Below are 15,627 nucleotides of genomic sequence, written 5' to 3'. Positions count from 1 at the left end.
CAGGAAAGCCCTGGCTGACCAGTGTAATCAGGAGATTTAGCATCTCCTCAGTCCTAGGGACTGACTTCAGTGTAATGTAAAGGATGACTTGGTGACAGGATACTAATCTCTGTAGTTATTTCCATGTGTCAACAACTTAGATGAGGGAACTAAATGTAATATCTTCAAATTTATCAATGACAAAAAATTGGACTGGAAGTGCAACTGTCAGGAGGATACCAGATGCTTCAGTGTGTTTTGGACAAGTTGAGTGCATTGCCAAATGCATAGCAGATGAAGTATAATGGGGATAAACGAGGGTATCCATTTTAGCAACAAAAACAGGAAGACAGATTATTGAGAAAAGGGAAGGTGCAATGAGATCTGGTTGTCCTTGTCCAATTACTGAAAGTAAGCATGCAGGGGGCAGTGAAGAAGACAAATGGGTGGAAGACAATTTGGACGGCACGGAGACTCAGTGGGTAGCACTGCGGCCTCACAGCACCAGAGATCCGGGTTCGATTCCAGCCTTGGGTGACTGTCTGTGTGGAGTTTGCACATTCTCCTCGTGTCTGCATGGGTTTCCTCCGAGCATTCCGGTTTCCTCCCGCAGTTCAAAGATGTGCAGGCTAGGTGGATAGGCCATGCTAAATTGCCCGTAGTGTTCAGGGGTGTGTGTGTGTTATGGGGGATAGGTCTGGTTGGGATATTTCAAGGGGCAGTGTGGACTTGTTGGGCCGAAGGGCCTGTTTCCACACTGTAGGGAATCTAATCTAATCAAATGCTATGTTGCCTTTCGTAGCAATAGAATTTAACTACAGGAGCAGCTATGTCTTGCTACAATTGTACAAGGGCATTGGTGAGATCGCACCTGGAGTACTATTTGCAGTTTTTGTCTCCTTATCTGATGAAGGATAGTCATAGAATCATACAGCATGGAAACATTTGATCCAACCAGTCCACGTGGACCATAATCACAAACTGAATTAGTGCCAACTGCCTGCACTTGGCTTAATTCTCTCCAAGCATTTCTTATTCTTGTCCTTATCCAAATATCTTAAATGTTGTAACTGTAACTGCATCTACTACTTCCTCTGAAAGTTCATTCCACATAAGAATTGCATGAAAAATTGCATGACCCCCAACGCCCCATGTTAAGTCTTTCTCCTCTCATCTTAAAAATGTGCCCTCTAGTTTTCAAACCCCTAAGCCAGGGAAAGACCTTTATCTATTTACTTTATTATGCCCCTCATGATTTTATAAATCAATATAATGTCACCTGTAAACCTCCTACGCTCCAATGAAAAAAAAGTCTCAGCCTATCCAGTCGCTCCTAATAACTCAAACCCTCAATTCCTGACAACATCATGGTAAATCTCTTCTGAACCTTCTCCAGCTTAATAATAGCCTTCCTATAACAGGGCAACAGGACTGGACACAGCACCCCAGAAGAAGCCTCATCAAAATTCTGCACAGCCTCAACATGATATTCCAACTCATATCTTCAGTGGTCTGAGCAATGAAAGCAAGCATGCTAAATGGCTTCTTAATCAGCCTGTCTACAACCTCAAAGAATTATGTACCTCAACCCCGAGGTCTCTGTTTTACGACACTACTCCAAGGCCCTGCTTTTAATTGTATAAGTCTTTCCCTTCGTTGCTTTATCAAATTGCATCAGGATGTTAGATATAATTATGATGATCTGGCTACAAAAGGAGTGTAATGAAGGTTTATCAGACTGATTCCTGGGATGACAGGACTGATGTATGAAGATAGATTGGATTGGTTAAGGACTATTTTCACTGGAGTTTAGAAGAACCAATGAAGTTTTCATTGAAACCTATAAAATGCTAACAGATTTGGACAGGAAAAACAAAGGATGCTCCCAATGCATGGGATCGATGGTGACTTGCTTGCTGGGATTCAGAATTGGCTTGTCCATAGAAGTCAGTGGATGGTGGTGGGAAGGGTGGTTTTCTGGCTGGAGGTCAATGGCTAGTGGTGCTCTGCAGGGAAACCATACTGGGACCTCTGCAGTTTGTGATATATATAAAATATAACATACAATTATTGGACTTGTGGATAGTGTAGAAGTCTGTCAAAGGATACAGCAGGATACTGATCAGTTGCAGATATGGGCAGAGAAATGGCAGATGGAGTTTAATCCAGGCAAGTGTGAGGTGCTGCACTTTAACAGATCAAATGTTAGGAAAAGTACACAGTTAATGGCAGGATCCTGAATAGCATTGATATATAGAGGGATCATGGGGTTCAAGTCCATATATCCCTGAAAGTGGCTACACAATAGATAGGGTGGTAAAGAAGGTGTATGGCACACTTGCCTTTATTGGTCAGGGCATGGTGTACAACAGTCAGGACATCATGTGGCAGGTTTGTAAGACTTTGGTTATTAACAGGATACGGAGATGTTGGAGGAGATGCAGAATAGGTTAACCAAGATGTTACCCAGATTACAGAGTATCAGCCATAAGAGGCTAAAAAATTAGGGTTGTTTTCTCTGGAGTGGTGGAGGCTGAGGGGAGACATCTATTAAGTCTGTAAAATTATGAGATACATAGATAGGCTTGACAGTCAGTTGAAATGTCTGATACTGGGGGCAAGTTCAAAGGAGACGTAAGGGGCAAGTTTTCTACACAGAGTGGTAGGTGTCTGGAACGTGCTGCCAGGCATAGTAGTGGAGGTAGATATGATGGGGACATTTATCAGGCTTTTAGATATGCACATGAATGCAAAGAATGGATGGTTATGGATCAAAGGCAGATGGAAGTGATTAATTTGATTTGGCATCATGTTTGGCACAACATCATGGGCCAAAGGGCCTGCTCCTGCGCTGCATTGTTCTATGTTCTATTTTCAATTACCAGGGAGTCCAGAACAGAGTCAAAGTCTGAGGATAGGGGATAGGGCCATTTAGGACTGCGATGAGGAGAAATTTCTTTTGAGTGGTGAGCCTGTAGAATTATCTCACAGAAAGCAGTCGAGGCCAAAACATTTAATGTTTTCAAGAAGAAGTTGCATATAGTTCTTAGGGCTAAAGGAATTAAAGGTTGTGGAGTGAAAGCAGGAACATGGTACAGAGTTAACTGGTAAGGCATAATAATATTGAATGTTGTAGCAGGCTCAAAGTGCCTACTCCTGTTCCTATTTTGTATGTTTCTGTGGAACACTGAAGGAAAGGGTGCAGGTGAGTGGATGCTACAGATAGAAATGTAAGTAGGCAGCATAATTAAGAGGATCAGAGGTGAAGACAAATGTCGGAAGACCATGGGTGGTCAGGTGAGGTTAGTTGGAGTGTCAAAAACAAATCAAAGGACATGAAGACAAGGTCAGAAATGAGGCCGGGGTTGGGGTGGGGGGGAGGGAACGGCAGCGTCGTGGATGGGTTCAGGGTGCAACAGAGTGTGGAAAAGGATGGAAATCAAGGACAGAAATTTTGGAAGGATTAACTTTGGGTTCAGCCCTTGGCTCATTTTACTGTCAGGATTCCAAATGGTAAGGAAGTCCAGCTGACTGAGCTTAAAGATAGCAATATCATGAAATTTGTGGCACAGTGGTAATGGTTCTACCTCCATCCTAGGTTCAAACTTCACTTACTCCAAAGATGTATAGTAATGTCTCTGAACAGACTGATTACAAAATATCGTGAAATTGGCAACACACTAGTATATTTGAAAGGTATCAATAACCAATTCACCTGCGGATTAGTTACCCTACCCATGGCCTGCTTCAGTTAAAGTTGAAAGCTGGTGTCTTTTCATGCCGCTGTTTCTAATTTTCAGCATTTTAATGTTTTCTATAACTCTAATCTACCAGTTTTTTGAGTTAAACTTACTCCCTCACTTTCTCTTACTGCATTAATTGTTTAAAAATAGTAGCAATTCCCAACACAAAGTTGTCTGTGTACAGTCATCTGAAAAGCAGAAATTACATATTAACAAAACATCTAAATATTATTCATTTCTCTTTTTCTGAAAATATCTGAAGGTAGCCTGCAGAATTTTATTTCCATTGGGTTATTACTAATACTACCAGACTCCAATCAATCTGGCGATTCAACTTGTCAAAGCAAACTTTCTCCTGGAGCAAAGAATTGCACAGCATTGGATGTTATCTAATTTGATTGTGAACATTAAGCAGTATTTTTTGATTTATGTAGGAATGTGCTTACTTTCTTAAAATGCCAACAACTTCTTTCACCAAATCTGTAATAGATGCATAATCCTCCTCCCGCACCAGTCTCTCCAGCAACAATACAAAATATTCCAGGAATCGATTTTTGCCTTTAAATTTCTTGACTGTAACAGAGGAGGTATTAAAATTACTTCCAACAAGGCAATATGTCTGTCAATCTGAAACTCAGTTATATTGTTTATTGGATTACTCTGCAAAATATATGTGGTGTTTCACAGTTGGACAAACACGAATATGGCAAATGTCCATTTAAGTTAATTTAAATTTGAGTCAATTTAATACTTAACTTTGAATACATCCACATTTGGCTCTGATTTTTCACTAACTATTCCATAATGTTGTAGGCAGCAACCAAGGGCATAGACTATATGTCCCCTTTGGGAAATGTCCCCAAGACCCCACCAGCTCAATGGTTAGGGTTCCCAATGCAAGGATACATCCTTTTTAAATTTACCACGTGATGTTCCGATATGACTGAATTATTCAATGCATCAGAAATTAGTAAATTTCTACCTGCACTGTAAGCAGTATTTACTGGTGCATATAAGATTGTCATATAAATCGCTGCTTCAGTTCCAGTTAATGGTTCTGTCGTTCCTGGAAAAATAATTGAGTTGACGAAAAAAATTATTAGTTTAGGAAAATATGTGGATATTAATCTAAAATTTGTTAGAAGTTATATGTTCTAAACATGTTACAAAGATCAATTAGTTAAACTGTGCAAATAGGAAATGGATAGATGGTATATTTACATGTGGAATATTTACGGTAAAATTGGAATCACAGTGATCAAGAACAATATTAAAAGGTAAAGCAAATTCAGGGTGTCCCAAAGCTAAGGAGAGGTTTATGATTTGTAGACAATGCAGTTGCAAAATAGATGGACAATTAGATCCCTCAAGCCTTACCTCACCCCACAGTCCTTCACATTCACCCCTTTTCTGGTCCCCGACCCGACTCCTTCCCACTCACCAACTGTCCTGACACCCCCTCATTCCTTTCCACGTACTACCACGTCCTTTCCCTTTTATTCATTTCCATCAACTGCCTTACCTGACCCTTTTCCTCTGCTCTCTCTCACTCCCCCAACTTGCAGCTTCCCTTTCCTGAATCCTTAATGCTTCCAACACACCGCCTCAAATACCACCCTTCTGAGTTTACTGGGATTAGGCAGCAAATTTCAAAAGTTGATTCAGGGAGGTTGTTTGCAGGTAAAGGGACAGTTGGAAAGTGGGAGGCCTTCAAAAATGAGGTAACGAGAGTTCAGAGGCAGTATATTCCTGCCAGTGCAAAAGGCAGTAGGTGTAGGGAATGCTGAATGTTGAGAAAAATTGAGGCTCTGGTCAAGAAAAGGGAGGCATATGTCAGGTATAGACAGCTGGATCAAGTGAATCCCTTGAGCTAGTTAAAGGGGGGCAAGAGTACACTGAAGAGGGAAATCAAAAGGACAAAAAGGGGACATGAGATAGCTTTGGCAATAGAGTTAAGAAGAATCCAAGGAGATTCTATAAGCACATTAAGTGCAAAACACTAAGTAGGGAGAGAATAGGGACCCTTAAAGATTGATGAGGCTGTCTGTGTGGAACCACTGGAGACGGGTGAGACACTAAACAAATATTTTCTGTCAGTATTTACTATGGACAGGGACATGGAAGTTAGGAAGCTCAGGGAAATAAACAGTGATGTCTTGAAGTCTCTATCTTACAGAAGAGGAGGTGCTGGAGGTCTAAAAATGCATAAAGATGGATAAATCCCCAGGACCCGATCGGGGGTATCCCAAAACCTTGTGAGAAGCTGGCCCTCCTGCTCACATAATTGAAGCATTGACAGCAATGGGTAGGGTTCCAGAAGACTGGAGCATGGCAAATGTGATGCCATTATTTAAGAAAAGTAGTAAGGAAAAGCTAGGGAATTATAGACTGGTGAACCTAACATTAGTGGTGGGTAAGTTGTTGGAAGGGATTCTGAGGGACAGGATTTTTGTGAATTTGGAAAGGCAAGGACTGATGGCAATTGTCAACATGGCTTTATACATGGGAAATCATACTTCACTAACTTGACTGAGGTTTTTGAAGAAGTGACAAGGAATAATAAGACAGAGTGATAGACTTTAGCCACAGGGACTTCAACAAGGTGTCCAACAAGGTTCTGCAGGGTAGACTGGTTAGCAACGTGGAATACAGGGAGAGATAGCCAACTGGCTACAAAATGGGTCTGAAGCAGGAGATAGAAGGTGGTGGTGGAGGCTGCGACCAGCAGTGTGCCACAAGGATCAGGACTGGGTCTACCGCTTTTTGTCATTTATCTGGATATGAATATAGGAGGTATGGTTAGTGAGTTTGCAGATGACACCAGAATTGGTGCTGTAGTGGCTAATGAAGCAGGTTATCTCAGTACAATGGAAACTTGATCAGATGGGACTATGAGGCAAGGAATGGCAGATGGAGTTTAATTTAGTTAAATGTGAGGCTTTGCATTTTGGTAAGAAAAACCAGGGCAGAAATTATAGAGTTAATGGTAGGGCCCCGGGGAGTGTTGCCAGACAAAGAGACCTAGGAGTGCAGGTGCATTGTTCCTTGTAAGTTGAGTCATTGATATACAAGGTGGTGGAGAAAGCGTTTGGTACACATGATCGGTACACAGTATAGGAATCGAGATGTGATATTGCAGCTGTACAGGACATTGGTGAGGCTACTTTTGGAATACTGCATTCAATTCTGGTCTTGGAGACAATAAGGACTGCAGATGCTGGAAGCTAGAGTCTGTAGGTGTGAGGCTGGAAAAGCACACCCCGAAACACTGACTTTCCTGCTCCTCGGATGCTGTCTGACCTGCGATGCTTTTCCAGCCTCTCACCTATAGACTTCACATCTGTTCTTCCTGTTATAGGAAAGGTTCAGAAAAGATTTACAAGGATGTTGTCAGGATTGGAGGGTTTGAGCTATTAGGAGAGGGCTCTTTTTCCCTAGAGCACCAGAGGCCCAGTCGTGACCTTAAGAGCGGCATCGTGCCTCAGTGGTTAGCACTGTTGCTTCACAGCACCAGGGACCAGGGCTCGATTACACTCTCAGATGACTGTCTGCATGGAGCTTGCACATTCTCCCTGCGTTTGCATGGTAGGGGGTAGGTCTGGGTGGGATGCTCTTCACGGAATCGGTGTGGACTTAATAGTCTCCTTCTGTACTGTAGGGATTCTTAGAGAAGTTTATAAAATAATGAGGTACACGGATAGGGTGAATAGCCACAGTTGTCTTCCCAGGGTAGGAGAGTCCAAAAGTAGATAGCATAGGTATAGGTTGATACGAGGTTTAGGGTAATACGAGAAATATTTAAAAGGGACCCGAGGGGAAACTTTTTTATGCAGAGGGTGATGTGTATATGGAATGAGTTGCCAGAGGAATTGGAGCCGGTGGCGAGGGAGAGGGGTGTACAATAACGTTGAAAAAGATATCTGGATAAGTACATGAATAGGAAGAGGTTAGAGGGATATAGCCAAATGCTGGCAAATGGGACTAGATCAGTTTGGGATATTTGGTTGATGTGGATGATTTGGACTAAAAGATCTGTTTCTGTCTAAATCTATGACTCTACGAAATAGATGGAATAGTAAATAACGTTAAGTCAGAAAGAGCAGTAAGCTCATAAAGGGATTTTTGGGTTAGTTAGGTTCCAGGCAGCTGATTAGATTTTTTTAACATTAAGACTGCAAGGTCATGAATATAATCAAGTATCACACATTTTCCTATGGTAAATTAATTTTATTTTGCCCATTATTATTTAGGACCACATTTTTAGGAGGACTTATGAGGGATAACTGTACAAATTTGCTACAAATTGTGTTTCATAAAAACTAGCTATATACAAAGGTCTTACACTTGTTGACATCAAATATAATGCTAAAAACTTATACAAAAAGAGTCCTACCTTCCCTTTTCAGATCAGATGTAATATTATCCATTGCCATCACCTGCATTGAACTTTCAATTGCTAATTTCTGCTTTTCAATGGTGCTTTCCCATTTGTTCTATGAAACAAGGCATGGGAATATTTAGAAAAAAATATGCCAGAATCAGTTCAAATACTGCTGCTCCACCACTAGAATTGGTGAGAAATCACTTCTAACTTTGAGGCTAAACTACAAATAAACCTAAGAGCCCAATGAAAAATTGTTTATTTGATTTTTGATTCTCTTGTCATCTTTCCTTCGGTTTTCACTATGCAAATGCAATTTCAATGAGGATGTTACCAAGCACGGTAATAAAACATGTGCAGAACAACAAATCAGTTCGGTGAGCAACCCAACCAACCTCAACACCCACAACCCGAGCTACAGATCTACTCCAAAACCTTGGAGACCTAGGGGCTCAACACGCTCAAACTGGCAAGACTGAGGATGTTACTAAACACGGTAATGAAGGTCTGTGGAACAACAAACCAGCTCGGCGAGCCAACTAACCTTAACACCCACTGCCGGAGCTACAAATCTACTCCAAAACCTTAGTTTCAATTTACAGTAAATGTTCACAAGCACTCAGTCTCCTTAAAAAATAACTCATTTTGATGGTCTGTGTTTAATTTATGAACTTGAGCAAGGAATGGTGGCAAATCACTCAAACAGGACTCCCAGACTGGACATCAAAACATTTGGGGGAAGTCTGATTGTATCCTCTGCAAACAACTCTATAGTCAGATTTTGAGGAACAATAAACTGTCATTAAACAGAAGCAAAGTATGACTGATATCCTTCTGGCCAAAAATAGGCAACAGCAAGATCTGATGACATTCTTTGAAAAGAAATAACTAAGACAAGTTCTGGAACGAGGTATGGTATACAGTATAATCAGGGGGAGATCACTGTACATGGCACTAGAATAAAGTATTTTCATCAATAAATAATGATATGTTTAAGCTGCAGTATTTAATACAATGCTAAACTACATATTAACTCAGCACGAAGCCATTGAATCAGATTCCGCTGAAATGGGACATCTCATGGGATACCTCATTTGTTGGACAACTGCACATTTAGAGTTTATAAACATTCGCCCACAAATTACTGGAAATGCATGTTAATAATGGTGAAGCAAGAGCAATGTAGAATCCAGGACCCAGGAAAGAACAATACAAAAAGTATATCTGTTTAACCTTTAAGGTTAAAGGATTGAGAAATGCATAGAAAAAGGGTTGAGAATCAAAGCAAAAGAAGATAAATATAGAGGACAGAAAGGTTAGAACAAGAATGAAAAGAAAGGAATGTGATTAAAAAATGAAAACACAAAATTTGTTGTGTTTCAGATTTCATTAAACTATTCTCAACCTGAAAGAATAAAACCACAAGCTTGTAATTGTTTGCTTTCAAGGTGAGGGAGATTGATGACTTATTAACGACATGCATCTTGATACAAGAGTACTCGAGCTGATTTAGACTTAAATTTCTAATAAGCAATTAATGCTTAAATTTCCATGAAAGTGACAGGGAAGTTAGATGAAATGCAATTTTTGTGATTTTTCACTTCACATATTCTCATTAACTGTTGTTTGCCACCTACACATTAGTGATGGCATTCATCATTCACTTATCAATTCTTTTCAGCAAAATCTGGCCCCTTGATTCTAAAAGACACAATTATAACTCCTCCATTACCAATAAAAAAGCATTTAGATGCATACTTTTATATATTCAGCTTCTTCCTCGACTCCTCCAGTCTTTAGTTCTGTAGAAATTTCCTGAGATGCAGATTGCAGAATCACCTTTCCGATAACTACAACTTCTAATGCAAGATTATACTCTTTCCAGAATCGTAATATCTATTAACATAGCACAAAAACAGTTTAAACTTTTAAGTGCTGGAGGATCAGATTTGCTACCAATTGGATAGAGTAAAGGTAACTAGTTGACATCTAAAACAGATAAAATTATAAATGAAGTTAAAAATTCCAATCCAAAAATTAAGCAGTAAGTTCTAAGTTCAACATGATTATACAATTTGATGGAGCAGCCTCACATTACCTTGCACTGAAACCACAGGCCAACAGTGCAACTAAAACATACACTGCAGTATAACATGGGAAAATGCATGTGGCAATGAGGGATCATAAACCACATTCACAGTTCTGTAAGAGATAATGGGAACTGCAGATGCTGGAGATTCCAAGATAATAAAATGTGAGGCTGGATGAACACAGCAGGCCAAGCAGCATCTCAGGAGCACAAAAGCTGACGTTTCGGGCCTAGACCCTTCATCAGAGAGGGGGATGGGGGGAGGGAACTGGAATAAATAGGGAGAGAGGGGGAGGCGGACCGAAGATGGAGAGTAAAGAAGATAGGTGGAGAGGGTGTAGGTGGGGAGGTAGGGAGGGGATAGGTCAGTCCAGGGAAGACGGACAGGTCAAGGAGGTGGGATGAGGTTAGTAGGTAGCTGGGGGTGCGGCTTGGGGTGGGAGGAAGGGATGGGTGAGAGGAAGAACCGGTTAGGGAGGCAGAGACAGGTTGGACTGGTTTTGGGATGCAGTGGGTGGGGGGGAAGAGCTGGGCTGGTTGTGTGGTGCAGTGGGGGGAGGGGATGAACTGGGCTGGTTGAGGGATGCAGTGGGGGAAGGGGAGATTTTGAAACTGGTGAAGTCCACATTGATACCATATGGCTGCAGGGTTCCCAGGCGGAATATGAGTTGCTGTTCCTGCAACCTTCGGGTGGCATCATTGTGGCAGTGCAGGAGGCCCATGATGGACATGTCATCAAGAGAATGGGAGGGGGAGTGGAAATGGTTTGCGACTGGGAGGTGCAGTTGTTTGTTGCGAACTGAGCGGAGGTGTTCTGCAAAGCGGTCCCCAAGCCTCCGCTTGGTTTCCCCAATGTAGAGAAAGCCGCACCGGGTACAGTGGATGCAGTATACCACATTGGCAGATGTGCAGGTGAACCTCTGCTTAATGTGGAATGTCATCTTGGGGCCTGGGATGGGGGTGAGGGAGGAGGTGTGGGGACAAGTGTAGCATTTCCTGCGGTTGCAGGGGAAGGTGCCGGGTGTGGTGGGGTTGGAGGGCAGTGTGGAGCGAACAAGGGAGTCACGGAGAGAGTGGTCTCTCCGGAAAGCAGACAGGGGTGGGGATGGAAAAATGTCTTGGGTGGTGGGGTCGGATTGTAAATGGCGGAAGTGTCGGAGGATAATGCGTTGTATCCGGAGGTTGGTAGGGTGGTGTGTGAGAACGAGGGGGATCCTCTTGGGGCGGTTGTGGCGGGGGCGGGGTGTGAGGGATGTGTCGCGGGAAATGCGGGAGACGCGGTCAAGGGCGTTCTCAATCACCGTGGGGGGGAAGTTGCGGTCCTTAAAGAACTTGGACATCTGGGATGTGCGGGAGTGGAATGTCTTATCGTGGGAGCAGATGCGGCGGAGGCGGAGGAATTGGGAATAGGGGATGGAATTTTTGCAGGAGGGTGGGTGGGAGGAGGTGTATTCTAGGTAGCTGTGGGAGTCGGTGGGCTTGTAATGGACATCAGTTACAAGCTGGTTGCCTGCACCGACACTCTCATCCGCCTAGCGGAACTCGTCCTCACACTCAACAACTTCTCTTTTGACTCCTCCCACTTCCTACAGACTAAGGGGGTGGCCATGGGCACCCGCATGGGCCCCAGCTATGCCTGCCTCTTTGTAGGTTACGTGGAACAGTCCATCTTCCGCACCTACACAGGCCCCAAACCCCACCTCTTCCTCCGGTACATTGATGACTGTATCGGCGCCGCCTCTTGCTCCCCAGAGGAGCTCGAACAGTTCATCCACTTCACCAACACCTTCCACCCCAACCTTCAGTTCACCTGGGCCATCTCCAGCACATCCCTCACCTTCCTGGACCTCTCAGTCTCCATCTCAGGCAACCAGCTTGTAACTGATGTCCATTACAAGCCCACCGACTCCCACAGCTACCTAGAATACACCTCCTCCCACCCACCCTCCTGCAAAAATTCCATCCCCTATTCCCAATTCCTCCGCCTCCGCCGCATCTGCTCCCACGATAAGACATTCCACTCCCGCACATCCCAGATGTCCAAGTTCTTTAAGGACCGCAACTTCCCCCCCACGGTGATTGAGAACGCCCTTGACCGCGTCTCCCGCATTTCCCGCGACACATCCCTCACACCCCGCCCCCGCCACAACCGCCCCAAGAGGATCCCCCTCGTTCTCACACACCACCCTACCAACCTCCGGATACAACGCATTATCCTCCGACACTTCCGCCATTTACAATCCGACCCCACCACCCAAGACATTTTTCCATCCCCACCCCTGTCTGCTTTCCGGAGAGACCACTCTCTCCGTGACTCCCTTGTTCGCTCCACACTGCCCTCCAACCCCACCACACCCGGCACCTTCCCCTGCAACCGCAGGAAATGCTACACTTGTCCCCACACCTCCTCCCTCACCCCCATCCCAGGCCCCAAGATGACATTCCACATTAAGCAGAGGTTCACCTGCACATCTGCCAATGTGGTATACTGCATCCACTGTACCCGGTGCGGCTTTCTCTACATTGGGGAAACCAAGCGGAGGCTTGGGGACCGCTTTGCAGAACACCTCCGCTCAGTTCGCAACAAACAACTGCACCTCCCAGTCGCAAACCATTTCCACTCCCCCTCCCATTCTCTTGATGACATGTCCATCATGGGCCTCCTGCACTGCCACAATGATGCCACCCGAAGGTTGCAGGAACAGCAACTCATATTCCGCCTGGGAACCCTGCAGCCATATGGTATCAATGTGGACTTCACCAGTTTCAAAATCTCCCCTTCCCCCACTGCATCCCTCAACCAGCCCAGTTCATCCCCTCCCCCCACTGCACCACACAACCAGCCCAGCTCTTCCCCCCCACCCACTGCATCCCAAAACCAGTCCAACCTGTCTCTGCCTCCCTAACCGGTTCTTCCTCTCACCCATCCCTTCCTCCCACCCCAAGCCGCACCCCCAGCTACCTACTAACCTCATCCCACCTCCTTGACCTGTCCGTCTTCCCTGGACTGACCTATCCCCTCCCTACCTCCCCACCTACACCCTCTCCACCTATCTTCTTTACTCTCCATCTTCGGTCCGCCTCCCCCTCTCTCCCTATTTATTCCAGTTCCCTCCCCCCATCCCCCTCTCTGATGAAGGGTCTAGGCCCGAAACGTCAGCTTTTGTGCTCCTGAGATGCTGCTTGGCCTGCTGTGTTCATCCAGCCTCACATTTTATTATCTTCACAGTTCTGTAATATGGTTTTTCATTTTAAGATGCATTTCAGCCCCAGTTTTAAATAGGCATTATCTGATTAGCCTTGGGACTTATTACCTCCACCACTGTGGATGGAGATAATATTTTTGCCTGGTAGGACTTCTTGTCTGTAAACAATATATCTCACAAATGACTAGACAAATTTCAACAGAATTGGGTATACAAAAAGGGTATGGCTCACTTAAGATCAGACTTTTGGCAAAGACCTAGATTCATATCCAAATCCTGAATTTAAAAAAAAATGATCCTTTAACATTGAGAAATAGTATGGATAGACTTTTTATTAGATTTTCGTGGGTTGCTGAAGTTACAACTTTGTGGATTGTGCTGTGATGCAATTTGTCACTGATGTCAAAATTCAAATAACGCTTTTAGTACAAATTGTTGTGAATGGATTTTCCTGAAGCCTCCTGTGTCATGGAAGCTCTAAAGAAGAAGATTTATTTTTCAGTTTTGTAGTTACACAAGATGAAACAGGCAGCAAAAAGTCTTAAGGAGGGGCTGACTAATTGTAATAACATTGAGTTAAAACAGCATGCTGCTCTTCTAATGACCTCTTCACTATGTCTTTATTTTATCATGTCATTGGGCTTCATCATTGCAATCTCATTTTCATAAACATGACCCAATTTTCTCTCTGTGGATGAAAGTTGTGGGAACAATAATTAATCCCTATTCAAACAGGACCTGTGTGTTCTACTGAAATTCCCAATCTACCTGCTACTTCTGGAAGAGGAATGGCAGGATCAGAGCAAATGTGCAGTAGTTGTCTGGAGATTTCCAATGGGATTATAAACAGTTATGTCTAGAAATGGTCATTTTATTGAAGAACGTGGAAAATAGAACATTCTTCCAGGAAAATATAAAAAAAACCCAAACAGAAGGCACATACATATCAAGTCATTTAGTGCACAGAAGGTGGTCATTTGGTTCATGGAGTTCATGCTGGCTACTCATGGGAATCCAGTTGATCCCATTCACCGATTGTAGCCCCAGAGTCCTGGCAGTTTTTTTTCTTCAAGTTCCCACCCATATTCTTTTTGAAATCATTGATTGTCCCTGTTTGCACCACACTCATGAGCAGTGAGTTTCAAGACAATAACATTTGTTGTGCAGATTTCTTCTCCTCCTACAGCTCCAATATTTCTTGTCTAAGTATTCCCTATTCTTTATACCATCAGCTAATGAGAATAGATTTTTGTCATCTACCTTATCCAAATCTATCACAATTTTGTACACCTCTATCAAATCTCCCTTGCTCCCAGGAGAACAACTCTAGCTTCTCGAATCGTAACCTTGCAACTAAATCCCTTATCTCTGGAGCCATTCGGATAAATTTCCTCCGAAAGATCTTCACATGTTTCTCAAAGTTAGATGAGCGAACTGGTTGCAATGCTCTATTTGTGGCTTTCTTCACTTCCTTGGGTTCTCTGACGGAGCATCACAACGTGGCTAGGGCAAGGAGACAGGTCCTAAATCCACCCCAGCTAGAAAAGAGACTGAACCGTATGCAGTTGCATCAATTTGATCCACACTCACCAGCCTCCCAAGGGAGTCAGCACCCCAAACCCCTCCCCTCAAAGGAATCAGATTTGCTGCAGCAACACACAGTTTTACATGCACATTCTGGCTTGGAATTATGGATAGTGAGGGTAGATTCTAATTTCATTCCATTGCATGGCTGGCCTGGAATTTCTCCTGCTTACGAATACAGTTTCCGTGACTGCAAAGCAATGAGATGGTGCTTAAAATTGGAGTTGCTAAGTCCACAGGCAGGGATGCTATCCATTGTACCAATTAAATGAATATCTCCAGTTTTGGCCTAACCAGAGTTTTTTCAATGTTCAGCATAACTTCCTTGCAATTGGGAGTCCACACCTCTATTTATGGAACAATAAACATAACTGCACAATCAGTCTTTCATCCAGCAAGACATTTAACATTGCCTCTAATAAACGGAACCTTTGCTGAAGTGGCTGTAGCATCCATTGACAACGTTCATATGAAGAATAATGTAATACCCTTCAAATACTACTGTTATCCAAGTAGTCAGCACCAAGAACAACAAAGCATTTCTCTCCAAATTTCTCATCAAGTGCATCCCTCTAATAAGGTGTCACATACACCGGAGCATGTATGGCAAACTTTATTGTACTTTTAAGTTTCATGAGTATGGTC

At 43.4% G+C, this 15,627-nt stretch overlaps 1 protein-coding gene across 1 annotated transcript in view; it reads right to left on the bottom strand.

The window, feature by feature from the left end:
• Positions 1–15,627, bottom strand: part of LOC125463059 (cilia- and flagella-associated protein 54-like) — a 437,943-nt gene that overhangs the window by 235,473 nt on the left and 186,843 nt on the right. The window contains exons 28-31 of the mRNA XM_048553715.2: positions 9,862–9,999; positions 8,116–8,215; positions 4,705–4,788; positions 4,169–4,295 (exon numbers count right to left, since the gene is read on the bottom strand). Coding sequence (XP_048409672.2) covers positions 4,169–4,295; positions 4,705–4,788; positions 8,116–8,215; positions 9,862–9,999 — 449 coding nt within the window. The remainder of the gene's footprint in view (positions 1–4,168; positions 4,296–4,704; positions 4,789–8,115; positions 8,216–9,861; positions 10,000–15,627) is intronic.

Source organism: Stegostoma tigrinum, chromosome 25, assembly GCF_030684315.1.
Source record: "Stegostoma tigrinum isolate sSteTig4 chromosome 25, sSteTig4.hap1, whole genome shotgun sequence".
Classification (NCBI taxonomy): Eukaryota; Metazoa; Chordata; class Chondrichthyes; order Orectolobiformes; family Stegostomatidae; genus Stegostoma; species Stegostoma tigrinum.
Note: the sequence above shows the minus strand (reverse complement) of the source record. Positions and strands in the feature narration are given on the sequence as shown.